A 20,618-nucleotide genomic window follows, 5' to 3' on the forward strand; every position below is an offset into this window, starting at 1 on the left:
CATTGTACTCTTATGTTTCGAGCGAATTACCCTATCCGGTTACGGCACTCATGCAAGCAAGAATAGTAGGGTTCATACCGGTAACCTGTAGAGGTAAAGTAAAGTGAAGTGAAGTAAAGGCAAGGAAGGTAACGTAGCGTACGATCGATTTGAAGGTACAGGACCAAAGGAAGATGGCGGTGGGATAAAAGTGGAGGAGAAACAGTACGGACTGGAAGGTCTGGACTGGCTGTAGTTCCGCAGTATGCAGCATCGAAATGGAACTACATATCGCGGTAGCAGGCTGTAGTGTTTCATAGACATACCGCTGCAGCTAGTAAACTGATTTTCATGAGTGAGTGAGTGAGCGGGTAAGTGGGTAAGTGGGTAAGCGGAGACCGAGAAACTATTGTTTGATTATCCCTTCGTACCCTCCAAGAAATATACGGTCGTAATGTCGTAATGTCGTAATGAACGAGACTGTGATTTACGTGTTGAAGAAAGCACCGGGGATTCATCGAACTTTCGAAAAAAGAAAAATAAAAAGAATAAAGGTATAGTACCAAGAAAAGGGCAGCTTGGCATGCATAACACACTTCATTTATATATACCTTCTGGTCTCATTGCACAATGAAGGAAGTTAAGCCGGGCGTTCACATACCCAAATTGTCTCAAGCATATGAGAACCCTTACAACGGGGAGAAATACACTTTGAGGACTTGGTTGTACGACTGTGTGATTGCGGTACTGAATGTGTTGTTCACCATTTTCTTCAGGGAAATCAAAATGCGTGGTGAGCATAAGATGCCCCCACAAGGAGTCCCCACACTGCTTGTGTGTGCCCCACATGCCAATCAGTTCATTGATCCGTCACTGGTGATGGTCAAGGCTAGGCAAATGGCACAAGGTTCAAGATCCAGACAGGTTTGCTATATCATGGCCGAAGTTAGTCTGAAGAAAAAAATACTTGGATTGTTTGGTAGGCTTACGGGTGCTATAGCAGTGCCTAGGGCTCAGGATAATTTGAAATTTGTGGATCAAAGAATCAAGATATACGCGCCAGATTTGGACAATGAACCGAGGTTGATTAAGGGCCGTGTGGATGGTGATGGATTGGAAAATCCTGGTTTCACTAAATTTATTCCAAAGTCGTTGATCGGGTTGCCCAATTTCTTGGGTAATGCTCAGATCGAAAGCATTGTTGATGATTATACCATTGTTCTTAAGCAACCTTTCAAGTTTCAAGAGAATGCAACTATAAGAAAGTTGTTAGAACGTGGAACTAATTTCAAGTATGCCGACAAGATTGACAATTCGCAGACTTTCCAGAATGTTTTTGACCATTTGCATACCAAGGGTTGTGTGGGGATTTTCCCTGAAGGTGGATCTCACGACAGACCTTCCATGTTGCCCCTAAAGGCTGGTGTGGCTATCATGGCATTGGTTGCGGCCGCTGCAGATCCAACTATGAAGGTAGCTGTGGTTCCATGTGGATTGCACTACTTCCATAGGGAGAAGTTTAGGTCCAGAGCGGTAATTGAATTTGGTGATCCAATTTGGGTTGATGGTGAAATGGGTAAGCAGTATATGGAAAGTCCAAGGGAAACAGTATCCAAGCTTTTGGACAGAGTTACTTCCTCTTTGCAGTTGGTTACTGAGAATGCTCCTGATTGGGATACTCTGATGACTATCCAGGCCGCAAGACGTCTTTACAAACCTGTTATGCGTAGAAGAGCACTCACGGCTGTCGTCGAGGTCAACAGAAGGCTGTTGCTTGGTTATTCCGCTTACAAGGATGACCCAAGAGTTATTAAGCTCAAAGAATCTGTTACAGCTTATAATGGTTTGTTGTTTTTGATGGGATTAAAAGACCACCAAGTGCTGGAATTAAAGACAAAGCAAGGTGAACAATTACGTTGTCTCTTCACTTTAATCCAAAGGACCATTAGACTGTTGGTATTCTTTACGCTTTCGCTGCCAGGATGCATCTTGTTTACTCCTATCTTCATCGTCTGTAAAGTTTACGCCAAGAAGAAAGCGGCAGAAGGTTTGAAGAAATCAGTTGTTAAGATTAAAGGTGTGGACCTGTTAGCGACTTGGAAATTGTTAGTGGCATTAGTCTTGGCACCTGTCCTTTACGTCACCTATTCGATTATCCTCACATGGCTTTACCTGAGAGGTAACACGTTGGTCGTGAAAATGTGGGTTCCTTCAACGCATCCAGTACTACTTTACTGTTATTTCTGCATGTTGCTGGTTTTCACCACTTATTCAAGTTTGAAAACCGGTGAAATTGGTGTCGATCTATTCAAATCTTTACCACCTCTATTTGCATCCCTGTTTTACCCAGGTTCCAAAATTACTCAATTGAAGGAAATGCGCCAAGGCTTAAGTGATGAGATTACAGATGTTTGTAACGAATTGGGACCTAAAGTTTTCCCCAAGTTTGAGAGGATTATCGAATCGCAATACGAGGATAAGCCTAGGGGTAGACTATCATTGCCTATATCGACCAAGTCTCAAGATGAAATTCCCACGCTGCGTAGCCGTTCCTCGAGTGTTGCTTCAAATCTATCCACAGCCTCCAATTCATTGTCTCAAATCAATTCGAGAGGTTCACTCACAGACATGCCAATCTTCTCCGAAGGTAGCCATTTGGATTTAAATCAAGATGACGAAATCAATCTATCATCGCCAGAGGAGGATAGGATCACGTCTTTAATAAGACAGAGACGTGCCCATGAGAAGGAGGACTGAAAACTCAAGTTATCCTACAATATTTTTTTTTTAATGCTATTTCCGATATTTATACGACTAAATGATTTAATCTTCACCAATAGGTACTTCATCTTTCAACACCTTATTAAGTTTTATTCTTAGTTCAGTTTGTGGATCACCTTTTAAAATATCAGATACAAACCAAACGTCGCAGTCTAACTGAACCATTTCTAGTGCACCTTTTAAAACACCACTTAAAACGTTGGAATACCAAAGTTGTTTCATTGCATCCATTGGTAATTCTACAAAATCACTTAGCGGATTTTCATCCAACATTAGTGAAAATGCATCCTTTTCTGACGACCAATTTGTTACTTGTGGTGTCATATTCAAAAAGATCTTGAACGCACATTTACTTATCATTTCACTTGTCTTCACCATATTCTCACAGCGTGGTAGTGCAGTTCTCGCAAGGAAATCTTCCACTAACCTCACACCAATGTTATACCCCATACTGAACAAGTGGTTATTCACTTTTTGGAAATCGCGATCGTAGTCTGCACATAACTGTGATACTATTGCACCATACGTTAGCGTGAAAAGCTCTGCGTTGACTTTTTCAGTCTTGTTCTTCCAAGTATCCTCTCCAATGGCCTTTAACGACTTCGATTGTGCTGGGGCTGACATGGTTTGCTTCTAAGTCCTCCCTTGCTATGTATTGGTTTATTAAATGATCAGTTTTATCGCTATAAGTTTCAACGTCATGTTCAACATACATACGCACATACATGGATAGATACATACAGAAGGCTACACGTGATACATGCTTAATCCTGGTCTTTGGCAAGTAAATTATCCAGGATATCTTGGAATCTACCATGGGATGCTCTGTTGGCCTTTTTTAGTATATCTTCTGCCACTTTGTAGGCCTTTTCTTGTTCTGAAGATTGGTAGTCATGCAAGTTACCCAAATCGATGTATGCTTCCGCGACTTCTACCCAAGTCTCTGGCTCGTCCTCCACTTGTGCCTTTTCCAAGTAGTCAAGAGCAGTACGGGTATGGGAGAGTGCCTCCTTTTGAGCCTGCTTGATTTCCTTTGGTACTTCTTTGTCCTCTGTTTCTTCCTCTTCATCTTCGTCGTCGTATTGTTGCATGAATACGCTTGTAGGTTCTTCTGCCGCTTTCAAGAAAAGATGTCCCAGAGTTCTGGCGACGTTACGGCGAAGTGTGGTTTCTTCAATGTTCTCGAACAGCTTAACCATCGTTTCCTTTAACCAAGCGTAGTTTTCTGGTATGGCTTTTTGAAGGCGGTAAAGTGGGTGCTTTTTGTTTAATTTCACAGGTTCTATTTCGTCTTCTTCATCACTATCCAACCCTTCGTCGATGTTGTTACCATGACCGAAATTTTCCAACATGTCTAAGAGATCGTCAAACATCTGTAGCACCTCGTAGGCCAATTCTAAATCTTTCTCAACGTTAAAACATTTTTTAGCCCTTTGCAATTGTTCAAATAGATCCAGATTGACATCTTCAGGTTTACTGTCAACTGTTAATTTGGAAATAAACTGCAATGGGATACGTTGAAGTATTATCTTGGAAACAGCAAGTTGTAATAGCTGTGAGTCTTTAGAAGTTTTTTCCATACCGATTTCAGCCCATTCCAAAGCCTGATCAAAATATTGTGAAACGTCCTCACCCTCTTGTTCAGTCTTGAAGATGGTCAGTTCTGATAATGCCAACGCATAGATCGCATAGAACTCGTCGTTGAGAAGTTTTTTAGTCTTTTCGTCACTATCGGATTGACGCAATAATCTATCGCACTCGTGGATTATACCGTTTAAAACGTATTCACTTTCTCTATCACTGTGAAAGTAATTGTTCCAAAGCCCCTTCAATTGTGTCAATTCATCGTCTAAATCAGCGTTTTCATCCATTTCCACTTGAATTTGATCTGCACCTGGTGCTGGTGAATTTCTATTAGGCTCATTATTAGAGTTCGAATTGTCGACCTTTCTCTTCTTTTCCTTGTTCTTTTGACCTAAACCCAAAGCTCTCTTAGCCATATTGAATTGGTGTGGATGGTATATGGGGGCTATTTTGGACTCACATATGTGTAAATGGTCAAGAATATCGTTGTGCTCTTTATACTATACGATTTCTTTTTCATGCTCATCTCATCTCATCAAGTGATGGGCAGGAAAAAGAAAAGTCGAAGGTGACAGCGATACAAAGATACGATTCAAAAGATTTTATAAACATCTACGACAACCTCTGGAATTCGTTAAGGCTAATCGTGGGAGCACCGGGGAATCAGTCGATGTGAAAGGGCTTATATGGCTTTCTTTTCTGAAAACTTTCTAACATAAGATAGAAATGGAGCGGAAAATACATGGAGTCGTGCGTAATGGATTCAAATGGTGATTAATTCACTACTTTGTGAGTCAGAACTCCAAACTAAGGGCATAATTTCATTTACAATGTGATTAATTACTGTCATTATGGATATTTTGATTGCGCGTGATCAGAGCCACAGTGTGGCATCTGTGGAAAAAGTTGGGCCTATCGGCGATGAGCAAGAGTTAAAGGTAGTGAATGTTATATATATTTATCAACCATTAGACAAGTGGTCCTTGTTTGAAGTATCCTGGTATTCCCTAGGATGTTCAAGTTGATAGTCTAACGGAAATGATTCAGGATGAAGTGAGTTATTCTTTGCCCCTTATGGTGGCATGTAATTGTAAGGATGAAGTACAACTAGTTGTCGGTACAAATTCATTAGGAACATGTAAAAATAGAATTAGATCGATCTTAAGAAGTGGAGCTCATGCGGTGGTAGTTTCACCGACTCAAGAAGGTGATGTCAAACAGCTATTATCCACATTTGGTCAATATTCGAGATTTCAGCTAATAGATAGACCATGGCAGTTGTCGGATTTAACCAGTTTGGGGAGACCCCTGGTGGCCAGAGTAGTAGACAGAGTATTTGTCCAACTACCTTTGGATCAATGCCTAGTAGGAAAGGAGATTTATGAGCAGTGTATCAAACTTAGAATACCCATTAACGTTTTCCAAAGGCCCGAATGGTCAACGTTCCATGTGGGATCTACTTATGTGGATCCACAATCTAGTGGGCTGCAGATTTCAGTCAGTACAAACGGACAGGGTTGCATCTTGGCTAATAGGATCAAAAGAGAAATAATTGCATCTTTGCCTAGTAACATTTCTCAAATAGTGTCTAATGTGGGACGATTGAGAGATCAAATAATTAATGAGGATCAACAAAAATTGATTAAAGATCATTACAACTCTACGAAGGATCTGGCACTGGCGGAAAATGTGTGGTATGGGCTAAACAGTGAATACGAATCTCAAAACTTGAACCATTTGGTTAAAGAGTTTGATATGACAGAGAGGGATCAAAAACTAAAGAGAACAAGATGGTTATCGCAGCTAATAGAATACTACCCCATGTCTAAATTGGCAGATGTATCGTTGAATGATTTAGATGGGCCTTCTGAAGAACAGCAAGGGCAGAAGCAGCAATCTGGGACCCAAGGTAAACCCAGTAACTCGGAATCTATTGAAAACGATGATAGTACCCAAAATTCTGTTGCCCTAGAAGAAAGAAAATCGCGGTCCTCTTCTCGTGGTAGAATTTCGCTCGTCGGTAGTGGTCCAGGGTCAGTCTCCATGTTGACTTTAGGTGCACTGCAAGAGATTAAAACCGCTGATATAATACTGGCAGATAAATTGGTACCCCAGTCAGTATTAGATTTGATACCAGAGGACACAGAAACGTTTATCGCTAGAAAGTTCCCAGGAAACGCAGAGCGTGCTCAACAGGAACTTCTAGAGAAAGGTTTAACTTCGTTAAGGGAAGGTCGTAAGGTGGTGAGACTCAAACAGGGTGATCCTTACATATTTGGTCGTGGTGGTGAGGAGTACATCTTCTTCACAGAACAAGGTTATGAACCATCGGTTTTCCCAGGCCTAAGCTCGGCATTGGCTTCCACTGTAGTAGCAAGAGTACCAGCTACTCAAAGAGACGTGGCAGATCAAGTTTTGGTATGCACAGGTACAGGCCGTAAGGGCGCATTACCAGAGGCTCCAGAATACGTCAAATCGAGAACCACAGTTTTCCTAATGGCTCTACATAGAGTTGATGTTTTAGTACAGGAACTTTTGGCTCACAGTTGGGATACTGAAGTACCAGCAGCTATTGTGGAAAGAGCTTCTTGTCATGACCAGAGAGTTACCAGAACTTTGCTGAAATATGTGCCAGAGGTCGTTGAAGAGATTGGTTCGAGACCACCAGGTCTATTAATTGTGGGTCATTCAGTGGCAGCACTAATACAGTCTTCATTGAAGACATTTGACGATTCTAACAAGTATTCTATTGAGGAAGGTTTCCAAGAGACTGACATTGGTCTAGGGGCTCTCCTCAAGTAATTCCTGTATAGCTCTGAATACCTTGTATTTATTGTAAAATTCGATATCGAATGAAATTTCACTACTTCTCGAACAAATAGACTAGAGACCCGTACAAGGAAGAGAAAGACATAAGAAAAAGCCCTCCAAAGTTGTGATTATGATTTTCAAAAGGTTTTTGCAAAGTGCTAGCAGGAACGTTGCACTTGCCTTCGACATTGATGGTGTTCTTCTTAGGGGTAAGAACCCAATTCCAGGTGCGGGAGAGGCTCTTAGACTATTGAACCAGAGCAAGATCCCATACATTCTATTAACCAATGGTGGTGGTTATCTCGAAAAAGAACGTACAGATTTCATTTCTAAGGTACTTAATGTGGAGATTTCTCCCTTGCAGATAGTTCTTAGCCACACGCCCTACAAGGCCTTGGTGAACAAATATGAAAGAATTCTTGCAGTGGGTACTGAAAACGTCAGAAAAGTAGCAGAGACCTATGGTTTTAAAGATGTCGTTCACCAAACTGACATCCTTCGTTACAACCGCGCCATTGCACCTTACAGTGGTATAAGTAATGAACAGTTACAACAGTACTCAAAGGTTATTCCCAACATTGCCGACAAGAAATTTGATGCCGTTCTGGTATTCAACGATCCCCATGATTGGGCTGCTGATATTCAAGTTATTTCCGATGCACTAAACAGTAAGGATGGGTATTTAGATACTGTCAGAAGCTACAAAGATTCTAAACCATCCATTCCAATCTACTTCTGCAACCAAGATTTGCTTTGGGCAAGTGAATACCATTTGAACCGTTTTGGACAAGGTGCATTCCGTTTAATAAACAGGCGACTATACGCTGCATTGAATGACGATTTACCACTGACGGATTATGCTATCGGTAAACCAACAAAGTTGACATACGATTTTGCCCATCAAGTATTGATAGACTGGCACAGAAAGTTGATTAACAATGATACCTCGTCACTGGAACAAAGACTACCACCACTAGGTGTTACACCGGAAAACTCGCCATTCCAAAACGTTTACATGGTTGGTGACAACCCGGCCAGTGATATAATCGGTGCCCAGCGTTACGGCTGGAATTCATGTCTTGTCAGAACAGGTGTCTACCAAGATAGTACCCCATTAGGCGAAGTTAAACCAACAATGATCGTCAACAACGTCTACGATGCAGTTCGTAGAGTGGTCGACCAATTATGAGAAAGTATACAATCGTTCCCTTTTTACTGCGTACATATACAATCAAACATCATTCCTTATGAAACTCCTAAAACATCAGAATGAACCGTAATAATAACCGAAGCGTAACCCATCTATATTTGGATCTTGGGAGCCTTTGTTTGCTCAGAAACCAACTTATCTGCGTTACGTTTATGCATAGTCTCCTTACAGCTCGTTAATCCTTCACAGGCATGGTTCTCCATTAACCTGTGTTTCGAGCAGTAATGACCCTTACAAAAGTTGCAGTCCCCAATGAATTTAGAGGCTGGTGACGTGCACTTGTCGAAATAGCACTGGTTCTTCTTCTTCTTGTTACTCTTCTTAGAAACTCGACTACCTGAATGCGATTCCTTACTACTAACGCCACCGGTACCAACTACTACCTTAACTTCTTCAGATTGCTGTGGCTCTTGTTGTTGCTGTTGTAACTTTTGTTCTTCAATGGATGTATTTGAACTCATGCTTAGTTTATGTTATGTTATGCTAGTGGTAGTAATACAATAATCAGTATATTAATAATGAACTCCAGATAGGAGAATATTCTTGTTAATTTTGAGAAAGGGAAAACTGTTCTGTGGCAAAAACCGCTAGTGTTATTGCTTAAATAGTCGCAGATGTTTAAGTTTAAATAAGAAACAGCAACATATTGAATATTTGAGATGTTTAGGTAATAGAGGAGAAAGCTTAATTCCACCAACCGCCACCGTCCGGTCAGCAATCCTACCTATCAATATCCCGTAGAATGCGGTGAGGCGTAGGATCGAAAAGTAGAAAATATCATGAGTAGAACGGGAGGTTTCTAGAACAATCCCGTTGCCGAGAAGGCAAGAATGAATAATCAAGAAACCCTGCGGTGGCTGCAGGGTTGCTATATTGCGCCAGACAAATCGGCCGATGCAGACAATGACACGTTATGACGATGACACACAGAATTATATGATTGTTGTGAATATGTACTTATTTTCAAATGACGACAGATGGCGATGACAAAGGAGACTACAAATCGTCCCCCATGGACGATAGATCAATCTGCTGACCCGGTTTGAAGGCAGGCAGACCCAAGTAGGGGCAACCAGAGCACCTGAATGCATCACCCAGGGTGCATGATCCGCAACCACCGACTTTTTTCCCCTGAACAGTAAAATCAATCTCTGTAAGCTCTTGATCGGAGAATTTAACAACTTTGTCTTGCTGCTTGCGAACACCGTCAAGTTCTTCCTCTTCTATTTCTTTTTGCCCACAGGTACAGTCCTTACAGGCCTTTCTGCGACGGGTCTTGCTTTTACCACAAGTTATCATCGTCAGTGAGGGCTCACGCATCTCGTTTTCATCGACTAGCTCATCCTCTTCAATAGAGTCGTTCTCTGTAAGTGGTGAACCAGACTTTTCGAAAAACTTGGATTTTGAGTCACTTGGGTCAGAAGAACCTTCGGACTCTTCGTCTTCGTCTTCAGAATCCAACGATACACGGGCAGGCCCCGTATGCTGCTGCTTCTGCTGTTTATTCTTAGTACTGTCATTATCTGTAGCTCTTTTGAAAATGGGTAGAGACTTCTTGGCTGTCGTTGTCGTTCCGGGCGTCGTCGTCTTCTTGTGATTACGTAATGGGACTGCCACAGGTTCGGCCTTTATACTGGCCTTCTTGATCCAACAGTAGTGGTTTTCAGACCTGCTGATCTCGAATTCATTAATCAGAGCATCTAGTTTGTAGAGATCACTTAGCCCGTAGAGTTTCCCATTAGTCTTCAAAGATTTACCAATAACACCAATAAGCTTGGATGGGAATCGTATTTCATCCGAGGCTTCTGGAGTTACGTATCGCACTTCATCATAGTGATTATCTTCTAGTTTAACAGATCCATCGTTGATCTTATTGATTAGAAACTGTGCTTCGACAGAAACTCCCTCAGAGCGTGCCTGCTCCTGTGCGTTCACGACACTGGAGGGGTCTTCAGTAGCACCAGGATGTATTAGTACCAATCCGGTTTTGGTAGATGCCATTATTAACACTGCTTTACTACTTCTTTGTCTCTTGGGTAGGTGTATAGTAGACTGAGTCAGTATGGAAGATGGATGATTATTCTTTTGAATGAGAATAATTCGTAAAAAATTTCGGCAACTTATCACATGACGAATATGTGACATGAAAAGAAACGACAATGCGAAATTTCAATAGTATTTATTATATAGCTACCAGTCTGTGACCCCAGGAGGCTCCTGACGAGTGGCTATATCATACGGCAATACGGCCAGGTACGTTTTGGACTGCTTCTGCGGCTTCCTCGTCGTCGTCGTCGTCGTCGTCGTCGTCGTCGTCGTCATCATCATCATCGTCCTCATCGTCCTCATCGTCCTCATCATCGTCCTCGTCCTTGGTCTTTTCCACTTGTGTATCGCCCTCGTCATCTTCATCGTCTTCGTCTTCCTCCTCCTCTTCTTCTTCTTCGTCCTTAGGGTACCCACCTAATTTCATGACCACCTTGTCCACGATTTCGTTCCCATCCATCATACCACCAAGACCAATGTCACCATTTATACCCATCACCTTCTCTGATGGTTTGAATACTGTGATCCACGGCATTTCTTCCTTGATGGTCTTGAGTTGTTTCTTGGTCACCGTTGAGTTATACGTACTACTAACCATGGAAGGCGCCAAAAAGATGGGGAACATTGGATTCCAGGCTCTTATAACACTTGTCAGTAAGTTATCACATAGCCCAAGGGCAATCTTGGAAAGAGTATTAGCAGTTAGCGGAGCTACCACTAAAATATCTGCCCACCTACGCAATTCGATGTGTAAAACGGGGTCTGTGCGCTGTTCCCAGGCGTCCCATTCATCTCTGTCAACCCACACTTGAATATGAGGGGGCAATTCTGCTTGTGTAGCGGCCAAAGAACCCTGTGGAGGCGTTCCAGGTGGTATGCTAGAATTACTGTAGACACGTTGTTGTTGCTGTTGATGCTGTTGATGAAGTTGTTGCGAGTGCTGCGAGTGCTGTTGTTGTTGCTGCTGTTGTTGTTGTTGAAGCTGCTGTGGATGCTGCTGCTGTAGCTGCTGTTGTTGTTGGTGTTGCAACAGTTGTTGTGTTAGCTGCTGTACAGGAAATGGTTGTTGTCTTTCCTGTGATTGCGAACGCACCGGTAAAGGCTGTTGTAGCGCTGGTAATGGTTGGTGCTGTGGGGTTCCCTGTTGAGTACGGCCATCTTGAGACGCCTCAGAAGAGACTCTTTGAACACCATCGACAAGACCTCTGTTTCTCTTGGAGAATCTTTTTGTGAAAAATCTTTCAGCACTTTGGGTGAGTATCACCTGAATGCTCACTCTGTCTCTACCGTAAATTTCTTCTAATTTCTTGATCATCACCTTGATTTTAAACACTGCTAAGGAACCAGTGCCACCAAACAAAATATGCAATTTACCATCATCTTGAGGTAATCGAGGATCGGTATTTTTAGCATTTTCTCTCTTTGGAATATTTGGAGCAATCTTTTGACCAGGCTCTTCTAATACTGATTCTAATGGAATGCCGCCAGCTGGTGTCGCATTCGTATCTGTAGATTTCGGTATGTTAACATTTTCTTTTTCGATAGGTGCACCCAATCCTTGGTTAAATCCCACAGAGGAACGGGGACTTGAGCTATTTGATCTTGATCTCGTTACTGGAGCATGCAATGGATCTCCTACAAAGAAATGAGGATGTTCATCGCTTTTAGCAGTAACAGCAGTTGGCTCATCCTGGTTGGAGTGTGAGGACGCTGTGCCTCTTGGAGCATGTAGCTCATATTCATTTAACCTTTTCTCCTTCAAACGCTCCGTGAGTAAACGTTGTTGCTCTGAGGAACCACTAGCAACTGCTGAAGTGGATGGCCCTTGTACTGAAGTTCCTGCATTTATTCCTGTAGCAGGACCTGCATGGTATCTGTGTTGATTGTTTGCTGGAGAAGATCTACCGTCAGGCCTATCAGACTCCATTAGTGGACTAGATACTGCTGGTCTATGGGGTCTGTCACTTGTAGCCGTTGCTACAGGTGCAGGTGCATTTCGTTCTTTTTCCGATGAAACTCTTCCAGTTGGACCCTGTTCCAAATCACTTTCTGATGGACTCGATTGTTTGAAAGATTTCGGATCGCTAAAAGTCACTGTAGCGACTCTTTTCAGTCCAGGTTCTGGTGTGTTACTCACGACTGCCCCTGAAGTTCCACTTGCATTCATAATAGATTTAGTTTGAGAACCTGCAGGGCTTACAGAGGCCCTATGCACAGGTGATGCCTCATTAGGGGGAGCAGAGACTGTTTCTCCCAGCGGTAAAGCGTGAGAGTATCCCATGGAACCATCAGGATTGGGCCTGTTGGCAGCAGAGGTAAACCCAGGAGATATCACTGCTGCGGGCTTTTTGTCTTTTGGAGGTCCACTCATATGTACGGCTAATATGTGTTTCAGACTCAAATAAACTTGGAGTTAGTGGGTAAGAAAAATGCTCTATTGTGGTCTGAGTTACTAAAACTTCGTAACCGCTCTAAACCAATTACCGGTCAACCCTTCCAATCGCACTAAACCCCAGATTAGAGCCTTCGATTCTGTCTTCTCAGCTCTTGATTCCACTGTTCACTTCACTCGACTCTCCTCCAACACTTCAGTGAATTGCTCTAGTCGCCTTGTTTCGGGTAATAGCCCCAAGCATGTGGTCACGTGATTGGGTTATAGATGAAGTTGATTTAGATATGTATATTGGGAATTAGCCGCCTATGAGGACTGGTTGTATGTTAATTAAGCTCTATATAATCGGTTTAACTGCCAAGAATTGTACTGTGTTTGGAACTAGCCGCTGCGATGAAATACAAGCCATAATACATGCATAAAAAAAATAGAAAAAATAGAAAAACGCAAGAATTCAAACATTCAATGATGGTAGGAGGTATGGATAATAATATACAAAATTTCTATGATTATTTAGACGCGATCTCGACACTTTGTGCATCAATCTTGAAATATCTCTCATCTGTTCGGTATGATCTAACATTTAGAAGAGACTATAAGCGCACTACCGCTCATTGTCACCTTTACGAGCGTCTTTTGCGAGAGCTATTCACATAACGACCTCTACCAACACGAACAGAGTGGTGCTTAAGTCCTTGAATGGCGAATGGAGAAAGATAATTGTCTGCAGTACCTCCACCGATATAATTATCCAGCACTTTTTCATTATGTCTTCTTGTCCATTCATCTTGAGACATCATCTGATGGTACTCCTTTTGGTCCTCTCTTAAGATTGGAATCTCCTGAGGTTTAGAGTGAACATGACCTTTCTTACCGTATTTCTTCTGGTAATTCTTCGAAAGCGGACTTGCAATGGAATATCTATTACCTCTATGGGACCACTGGAAGTTGGCCTTCAGATGAGGTGTTACGTGACCAGTAGTAGCGTCGACTGAAACGGCACAACGTAGTAACGTACCGTCACCACCACAAGCGGGACAGAAGTGTTTTGGCTTACCATCCTTGGGTAATGGGAAGATTCTAAAGCATGCATGGCATCTTAGCATGTAGTTACGCAAGGTACGGATACGTAGACCTGACATGAAATTCATTAGATTTAGATTTAACTGCAGGGCAACGTTTTGTACTGCAAAATCACCAGATGCCAATGCCAGTTGATTAGAGGGGGAATTTAGAGCCTTGGTACGTTCCTCTTCAGTAGTTTCCACCCATTGGGAGCCTGTAGTATCCTGGCCGCTATCACGAACCATGACTTCTGTCAGATTATCCATGCTAATCCAATCGCCATCGTCGTCATCGTACTCACCATCACTTTCGTGCAAGGGCTCCATAGAAGAAGTTTCTTGTTGCTCTGCTTCATGGTTGGATACAGGTTGTTCCTGCTTCTGCTCTGGTTTCTGTTCCTCTTGCGTTTCTGGCTTCAGTTGCTGTTCTGCTTCTGGTTTTTGTTCCTGCACATTTTCTCTTTCCTCTTTCTTGGCTCTTTGTTTCTTACCACCTCTTCTACGATTTTTCTTCTTGGTGGATTGCTCTTGATCTTGTAAGGGTTTTTGAGAAGATTTTGCTGGAGAATCAGCGGCTTTCTCCTTTGGTTTCTTTACAGGTTTCTTGTTAGTTTTATCATCCTTTGGCTTTAAATGATCCAATGAATCTCCTGGCGTCTTTCTCAGCCTCCAGTCTCCTTTGTTCAGTTCAACTTCTAATTCGTAAGCTAGTGCCAAAATATGTATATCGTTAGCACTTAGAACCATGTAATCACCAGTCAACTTGGCAAATGTACTGACTCTTTTAATCGATTCTTGCTTTGGATGTCTCAACGTCAAAGAACCTAAACCTTTCCAAATCTCTAAATTTTTCCTTGCATTAGCATCACGGATCTCACCAAAGACCGTTGGAGTAGTATAGAAGGACTGTGCAAAGTTTTGGTAATGTGAATACGGTTGTGTAATTAAAGGCGTCGCATCTAGCACTAGTGCCTTCACATGAGCCGTGTTCGTTTCTGTCATTGGTAAAATTGACTCCTAGACTTCAACAAAGCAACTGGTAAACCTCCAAAGTGCTTCTTTTATCGAATACTGTGCAATTTTAAATGGGATTTTAAATGTTAAAACTCATCTCATCGGTGAAATTTTGACATTTTTTCAACATGCGATGAGCGTTGATACTAAATGTAAGAAACATGGTGCACTACAGATCGAAAGAAACAGGCACAATTGATCACCTAAAATCAGCTGGATCGATTGCCAGAACTACTGGACAATGCTATCACAGCGTATAAGTCGCACTATTTCTCGGTAGAACAACTCTTTTAAGCTTTAAGTCTTACAACTGGCTGAAGGTCGCTTAATACGTAAATTATGCGGACTGATCAAGTTACCTAGATTCATTGTCACTTCTAATCTGCCACTGAATGTTCTAAGAGAATCCGCAACAATAGCTTGATATGCCTGTTGAGACGGATTTAAAGGATGCATACCAGCTGCTGTACGATAAGCATGAACCCCTGAAGGCTCTACAGAGGTACGACGGTATTCTAAAGCAGTACCCTGAGAATCTGGTGGCAACTATATATAAGGCAGCTGCGCTTGAGAAACTCTATTTTGGATCTTCTGATTGGCACAATGGGCAGACTTTGGAAAATTCAAGAGATCTTTTGGGGAATGCCCTGATCTTGGCTCAGAAAAGGGGAGACAGGTCCAAGATTGCATTGGTATATTTTCGTCATTTCATTCACAATTTCAATTCTAAAAAATATGCAGAAGCACAAACATATATGGCTAAATGTAAGGAATATGGATATCAGGATGATACTCTCCCTATGTGGGAGTATCAATTACAAAGGAAATTGGATAAATTAGCTCAGAAGGGTGTTAAAGTTGAACCCGCCAAGACGATTACTACTCCTGTAGAAGAGCCTAAGGATTCAAAACAGACTACTGAAAAAGAGAACACTTCGACATCCTTTGCCACAGCATCGACCCCCAAATTTAGAACTGATTGGTACCAAACTTCCAACACGGTGGTTCTTTCTATATTCACCGCTAATCTCCCAAAAAATAAGGAATGCGTAACACTCCAAGTGTCCAAGAAAAATAAAAGGGATTTGGAAATGACTTATCCTATCCCTGATGCTTCATCTGAATTTCAGTACAATTTGAGCTTGTCTCACGAAGTAGATCCAGAAAACATTCAATTAAACATATTTACCAAAAAAATGGAAATCACTCTGGCGAAGTTAACTAAAGTCAACTGGAGAACTCTGGAATATACTAATGAATCTGAAAACGTTTCCACTTTCCAGCAACCAAAGATTGGAAGTAAAGGCACTAGTCCGAGTGGGTCTTTGGGTTACCCAACGTCTTCTAAGAAAAGTATCGATTGGTCTAAAGTGGATCTAAGTGATGATGAAGATGAGAATTCAGGTACCCCTGATGCATTCTTCCAAAAGTTATACGCGGATGCGGATCCTGACACTAAACGTGCCATGATGAAATCTTACATGGAGAGTAACGGTACCGCTCTCAATACGAATTGGGAAGACGTTTCCCAGGCACCAGTAGAAACTTCACCTCCAGAAGGTATGGAACTAAAACACTGGTAAACGAAATGAGTAGTATTACATGCATTAAATATTAGTAAATAATACTTTGATTGGAAATAAAAAAAGTATTAGAAAATCGATTGGAAAACAATAATATCACAATTCTTCATTCATGGAGCTTGTTGCCGACTTGGACGGATGGTACGAACTTTTGCTAATTGTTCATTCTTCCATGTATTAAAGTCCTTCTCATTATCCTCATCCAAGATACTAGTGTCATCAAATCCGCTCTCCAAATGAGAATCCTCGCGAACTTTGAGTGTACATTTACCATCAGGAGATTTAGAGATTTTGTAAACACTGTTATCTGGTTCTCGGTAAGGGCTACTGAAATTTAGAAACTCACCCTTCTGTTGTAGGCGAGGTGTTGAGTCCACTAAATTTTCCTTATCAACGCTGTTCATAAACTCTTGGGTCAAAATGGAACTTGATTTGGATAGTGTTGGTATTTGGCTTCTCTGTTGATTGATTTTATTGGGTGATACTTGGAAAAGAGTCGCGGGTCTAACTAAATTTGCAACAGGTCGAGGTTGAAAAACGGGAGAGGAGGATAAATTACCAGAGTGTTTCCTTGCTATGCGCGATGGTTCTGGAATCCTCGTGTTAGGGAGCCTTGTTACTAACTTGGGCGGTAAAAGAGAGTTTGCTTGAACTGTGGGACTAGCCGCCTTGAACCCTCTCATATATTTCTTATTTTGAGAACTATCCAATTTAGTAGTAGTGCTGTCATTTACTGTAGGGAAACCCCCTATGATTTTAGTAACCGGGGTTTGATTCATAAAGCTAGAAGCCCGATGATTCGTTACCGGGGTTGGCACTGGTGCTGCCGCTGGTATCTGTGTTGGTGCCCGAGTGGTTTTTGCTCCTATGGCGCGAGCAGGGATAGTGGACCTTCTTCCTTTCTCTGGAATTGATTTTTTAGTCACTCTACCTTCATTATTACTACTTGACCTCGTAGAAGAATTCCCCATTTTGGAATTAGTTCCTCCCAAATTGAGCCGGCTCTTGGGATACTTGCTAATAAGTTCTTCTTCAACTTGAGTCACGATTTCCATCATATCTTGTCCATTGACCACCAGTGGTTTACCAAATGTTGTCTGAATGTCTTCTAATCCATTCTTTAAATCTTTAATGACACGAGGAAAGTGCCTAGTGACTCTCTTCCTCGTTTTTTCCTCTTGCAAAAGAATTTTGTGAGAGTTTCTAGCTAGGAGACGTGATGAATCCTTAGAACTTGTCTCTAGAGACAACTTGTCAGCTCTTAAGGATTCGAACTCTTGAACCAACTGTAGGGTAGGTTTGTATACGCTTAATTTTTCCTCCAGGGATTTAATTTCATTTTCACAAGCTTCTAATAACCTTTCATCGTCTTCTAGTGTAGTACTTGATTCTCTCAAAGATTCAAATATGTAGAGAAACTGTGATTTTTCCTCATCTTCGTATTGTAAAAAAGACCATAATTCTTCGATTCTTTGCGATGATTCCTCAATTAAGGTCTTTATTAATTTTTTCTTCATTTCTTCTAATTTTTCCAATTCTCTGACTATCTTTCTCGTAACCGCCGTGGAGTGACCCTCGCAGTGCTTCAAAAAGTTGTCGATATACGCTTGCGGTATTTTTAATCTATTCCATAGCGATTCGCACTTGGTCAAAAGTGCCTCTTTGATCTCCTTACGTTTTTCATATATTGTTTGTTGTTCTCGAAGCACCTTTTCCAAGGATTCGATTGTAGACTTGTGTACAGAAGTGTACATCTTGGGCATGACATTAGAATCTAATTGTAGATAAAGGGACAAAATTCTTTGTACCTGTGGATCTAAATCCGTTTTTAGCTCTGATACCAGTTGTGAAATGTTGTTTGCTACAGATTTTAGATGTGAAATCCTAAAATCATATTCCTCTTGATATATTTGTATAGTTTGTCCCAAAATTTGAATTTTATCCTCAGAAATGTCATTGAAATGGTCGTTGTATAATAGTTCTCCCTTATGATCCACAAAGTAGTTTGAAATAAAATCAAGGTTAGTTTGATGAGATTTTAAATCTTCTCTGTAATGTTTCAGTGATTCTAAACTTGGCAGATCATTAACCATTTCACCACCATTCGGTAAATCACCCAATTTTTCTCCAACTACCTCTACTAATGCTTGTAGTCTAATGCTGACTTCCATATACCTTATAAAGGCAGGCAGGTATGATTTAAACACAAATCCTCTAGCAGTTCTGAGTAATTTCCTTTTGCTCAATATTGAAAGTGGTTTCTTCGGTGATTGGAAAACAGTCTTACAACTGGGTATTAGAATGGCATTTCTTACATAGATGTCTGGGATGGTATCAATACCACTTGAATCACGCATAATTTCCAGCATACGATTTAAAATTTCTTGAGCAGTTTCATTTTCCTCAGTTAAATTCTTCATATCGTTCTCTGCATGATCAAAAAAGCTAGTTATAGAACCTGATAGTGTGTTGAAGATTAGTTTTTCCTTCCCTACGATCTCTGCATTGGAATAGCCAATCTTGCGGTAGATAACGTTGAGACCTTCCAGCAGTTTCTCCAATTGCCTCGAAATTAGGTTGAAGTTTTCCTTATAGGTATCATCTATGCGAAATTCTTGATTTGATAGGCAATTCGTCCCGTCGGTATTCCCCTGGGCAATGCCGCCCTGCCTTAGAGGAGACGTAAGACATTGTAAATGGACAGGGGTCAGTTTCATGTATTCTTTAGGTTCATTTTGACTGGTGTGAGTGCCTGGCGTACTTAAAAGCTGAGGAACCGCAGTAGTCATAGTATTGACACTGTTAGTGTCAGAATGATGCTTTGAATCCGAAGTGGGTGACGTCGACGCCGAAGTCATGGCATCGAACATTAATGTGGTTCTAGTTTCTCAATTCAATTTTCCAGGGTTTGTTTAACTGTTTAAACGTTTCTTTGAAAGGTTTTCTTGATAAAATGAAACAATGCCTTTCATCTTTGATTCATATACCTCATCTTTATGTTCCTTCTGTTTTGTATTTACTCTTTACCTTAACGGGTAAATTGTGTAAATCACGTGCGCGATGAGCTTTAAGTAGGTATACTTAACATTTCAATGGAGTAAACTGTTAATGTTACTTAAGAGAATTTGGTAAATTCGGTAGTCGAGATTTTTGATTGTTAATTGGATTTTGTGTCGTGCACATCTGTCTGTTTTGGGGATAGAGAAATTATTGAGTACGGGAATCAGACACGTTTTGATGCAACTGTGTTCTTGTTGAAAAGCAGCTCGATAGCTCACATTAGATAAACAATTGTTTATGGGGTACGATACAGATTTGTTCTGGACATCTCAGAAGTTGGGTACGTAATTGTTTCTTAGGAAAAATCAGACTTGATATTAACGTTTTGGTTCGGTGACATGGTTTAACAAATCCGAGCGACAACCTTGGTAGTCAGAAGAAACAGCCTGGTGTGGAACAGACAAAAACAAAAAGTAGACAATCGATTCAGATTCTTGAAATATTCTTGCAAACAATAGTAAAATTTAGAGACATTGTTAAGCACCCTTGGCTCATTATTGAACTGTTATCTGTCAGAAGATCATACCTCTCTACAAGCGGCTTTCTCCGGCTTTACAAACTGTCATAATCGTAGCATGGCAGCTATCCTAAAAAGGATGCGATAAGACATGGTCTAACACAGCGGATAATACCAATTATAAATATCAGATTAATCAATAGTATGGCGGCTAAAATAGTCTGCAAAGATTGAGTTATATCTAACACATCAGAAAACGAGCCTCAAAGGGTTAATTATTTAACGACACGCAATACAGCCGCCGAGAGCTAATGATTTAGAAAGGGGGTCTTAGATCCATTCAGGAACCGAGATACTAAGTTTTTGGTTAGCACTCACTTCTGTATAATTATGTGGTTTTTAAATACACGTGATAAATAGTTAAGTACTGTTAGTAACATTTACTATGCGAAAACAACAAGAACTCGTCCTCGTTAGCTCAGTTGGTAGAGCGTTCGGCTTTTAAGCAAGAACGAGGAACCGAAATGTCAGGGGTTCGAGCCCCCTACGAGGAGTTCTTTTTTGTTCAATTTGTTTTTTTTTTTATAGAACAGTGGTAACCGTCGACTGGATTTACATCTTCTCCAACATAATCCGA

The 20,618-nt window shown here is 41.2% G+C and overlaps 11 protein-coding genes and 1 non-coding gene across 12 annotated transcripts; 5 read left to right on the forward strand and 7 right to left on the reverse strand.

Moving 5' to 3' along the window:
- Positions 1-609: 609 nt before the first annotated feature.
- GPT2 (bifunctional glycerol-3-phosphate/glycerone-phosphate O-acyltransferase GPT2) lies at positions 610-2,736 on the forward strand (the record flags this gene model as incomplete). Its single annotated transcript, XM_002495572.1, has 1 exon — positions 610-2,736. One exon carries the CDS (start codon positions 610-612, stop codon positions 2,734-2,736), a length of 2,127 nt encoding a protein of 708 aa, XP_002495617.1.
- Positions 2,737-2,802: 66 nt separating this feature from the next.
- On the reverse strand, positions 2,803-3,384 carry BET3 (TRAPP complex core subunit BET3; the record flags this gene model as incomplete). Its single annotated transcript, XM_002495573.1, has 1 exon — positions 2,803-3,384. The coding sequence occupies one exon, from the start codon at positions 3,382-3,384 to the stop codon at positions 2,803-2,805; it is 582 nt and encodes a 193-aa protein (XP_002495618.1).
- Positions 3,385-3,524: 140 nt separating this feature from the next.
- ETT1 (Ett1p) lies at positions 3,525-4,760 on the reverse strand (the record flags this gene model as incomplete). The annotated part of the gene is made up of 1 exon (XM_002495574.1): positions 3,525-4,760. One exon carries the CDS (start codon positions 4,758-4,760, stop codon positions 3,525-3,527), a length of 1,236 nt encoding a protein of 411 aa, XP_002495619.1.
- Positions 4,761-5,382: 622 nt separating this feature from the next.
- On the forward strand, positions 5,383-7,146 carry MET1 (uroporphyrinogen-III C-methyltransferase; the record flags this gene model as incomplete). Its single annotated transcript, XM_002495575.1, has 1 exon — positions 5,383-7,146. One exon carries the CDS (start codon positions 5,383-5,385, stop codon positions 7,144-7,146), a length of 1,764 nt encoding a protein of 587 aa, XP_002495620.1.
- Positions 7,147-7,285: 139 nt separating this feature from the next.
- ZYRO0B15796g (uncharacterized protein) lies at positions 7,286-8,344 on the forward strand (the record flags this gene model as incomplete). The annotated part of the gene is made up of 1 exon (XM_002495576.1): positions 7,286-8,344. One exon carries the CDS (start codon positions 7,286-7,288, stop codon positions 8,342-8,344), a length of 1,059 nt encoding a protein of 352 aa, XP_002495621.1.
- A 113-nt stretch (positions 8,345-8,457) lies between these two features.
- On the reverse strand, positions 8,458-8,826 carry TMC1 (Tmc1p; the record flags this gene model as incomplete). Its single annotated transcript, XM_002495577.1, has 1 exon — positions 8,458-8,826. The coding sequence occupies one exon, from the start codon at positions 8,824-8,826 to the stop codon at positions 8,458-8,460; it is 369 nt and encodes a 122-aa protein (XP_002495622.1).
- A 535-nt stretch (positions 8,827-9,361) lies between these two features.
- DRE2 (electron carrier DRE2) lies at positions 9,362-10,366 on the reverse strand (the record flags this gene model as incomplete). The annotated part of the gene is made up of 1 exon (XM_002495578.1): positions 9,362-10,366. The coding sequence occupies one exon, from the start codon at positions 10,364-10,366 to the stop codon at positions 9,362-9,364; it is 1,005 nt and encodes a 334-aa protein (XP_002495623.1).
- Positions 10,367-10,598: 232 nt separating this feature from the next.
- On the reverse strand, positions 10,599-12,782 carry VHS3 (phosphopantothenoylcysteine decarboxylase complex subunit VHS3; the record flags this gene model as incomplete). The annotated part of the gene is made up of 1 exon (XM_002495579.1): positions 10,599-12,782. One exon carries the CDS (start codon positions 12,780-12,782, stop codon positions 10,599-10,601), a length of 2,184 nt encoding a protein of 727 aa, XP_002495624.1.
- Positions 12,783-13,426: 644 nt separating this feature from the next.
- NOB1 (rRNA-binding endoribonuclease) lies at positions 13,427-14,869 on the reverse strand (the record flags this gene model as incomplete). Its single annotated transcript, XM_002495580.1, has 1 exon — positions 13,427-14,869. The coding sequence occupies one exon, from the start codon at positions 14,867-14,869 to the stop codon at positions 13,427-13,429; it is 1,443 nt and encodes a 480-aa protein (XP_002495625.1).
- A 437-nt stretch (positions 14,870-15,306) lies between these two features.
- On the forward strand, positions 15,307-16,464 carry SGT1 (co-chaperone SGT1; the record flags this gene model as incomplete). The annotated part of the gene is made up of 1 exon (XM_002495581.1): positions 15,307-16,464. The coding sequence occupies one exon, from the start codon at positions 15,307-15,309 to the stop codon at positions 16,462-16,464; it is 1,158 nt and encodes a 385-aa protein (XP_002495626.1).
- Positions 16,465-16,574: 110 nt separating this feature from the next.
- On the reverse strand, positions 16,575-19,334 carry ASE1 (Ase1p; the record flags this gene model as incomplete). The annotated part of the gene is made up of 1 exon (XM_002495582.1): positions 16,575-19,334. The coding sequence occupies one exon, from the start codon at positions 19,332-19,334 to the stop codon at positions 16,575-16,577; it is 2,760 nt and encodes a 919-aa protein (XP_002495627.1).
- A 1,114-nt stretch (positions 19,335-20,448) lies between these two features.
- ZYRO0B15950r lies at positions 20,449-20,535 on the forward strand. Its single transcript is given in 2 exon segments — positions 20,449-20,485; positions 20,500-20,535. It is a non-coding gene; the product is annotated as a tRNA-Lys (tRNA).
- Positions 20,536-20,618: the final 83 nt, after the last annotated feature.

The sequence above is a fragment of the Zygosaccharomyces rouxii genome (assembly GCF_000026365.1).
Source record: "Zygosaccharomyces rouxii strain CBS732 chromosome B complete sequence".
Classification (NCBI taxonomy): domain Eukaryota; kingdom Fungi; phylum Ascomycota; class Saccharomycetes; order Saccharomycetales; family Saccharomycetaceae; genus Zygosaccharomyces; species Zygosaccharomyces rouxii.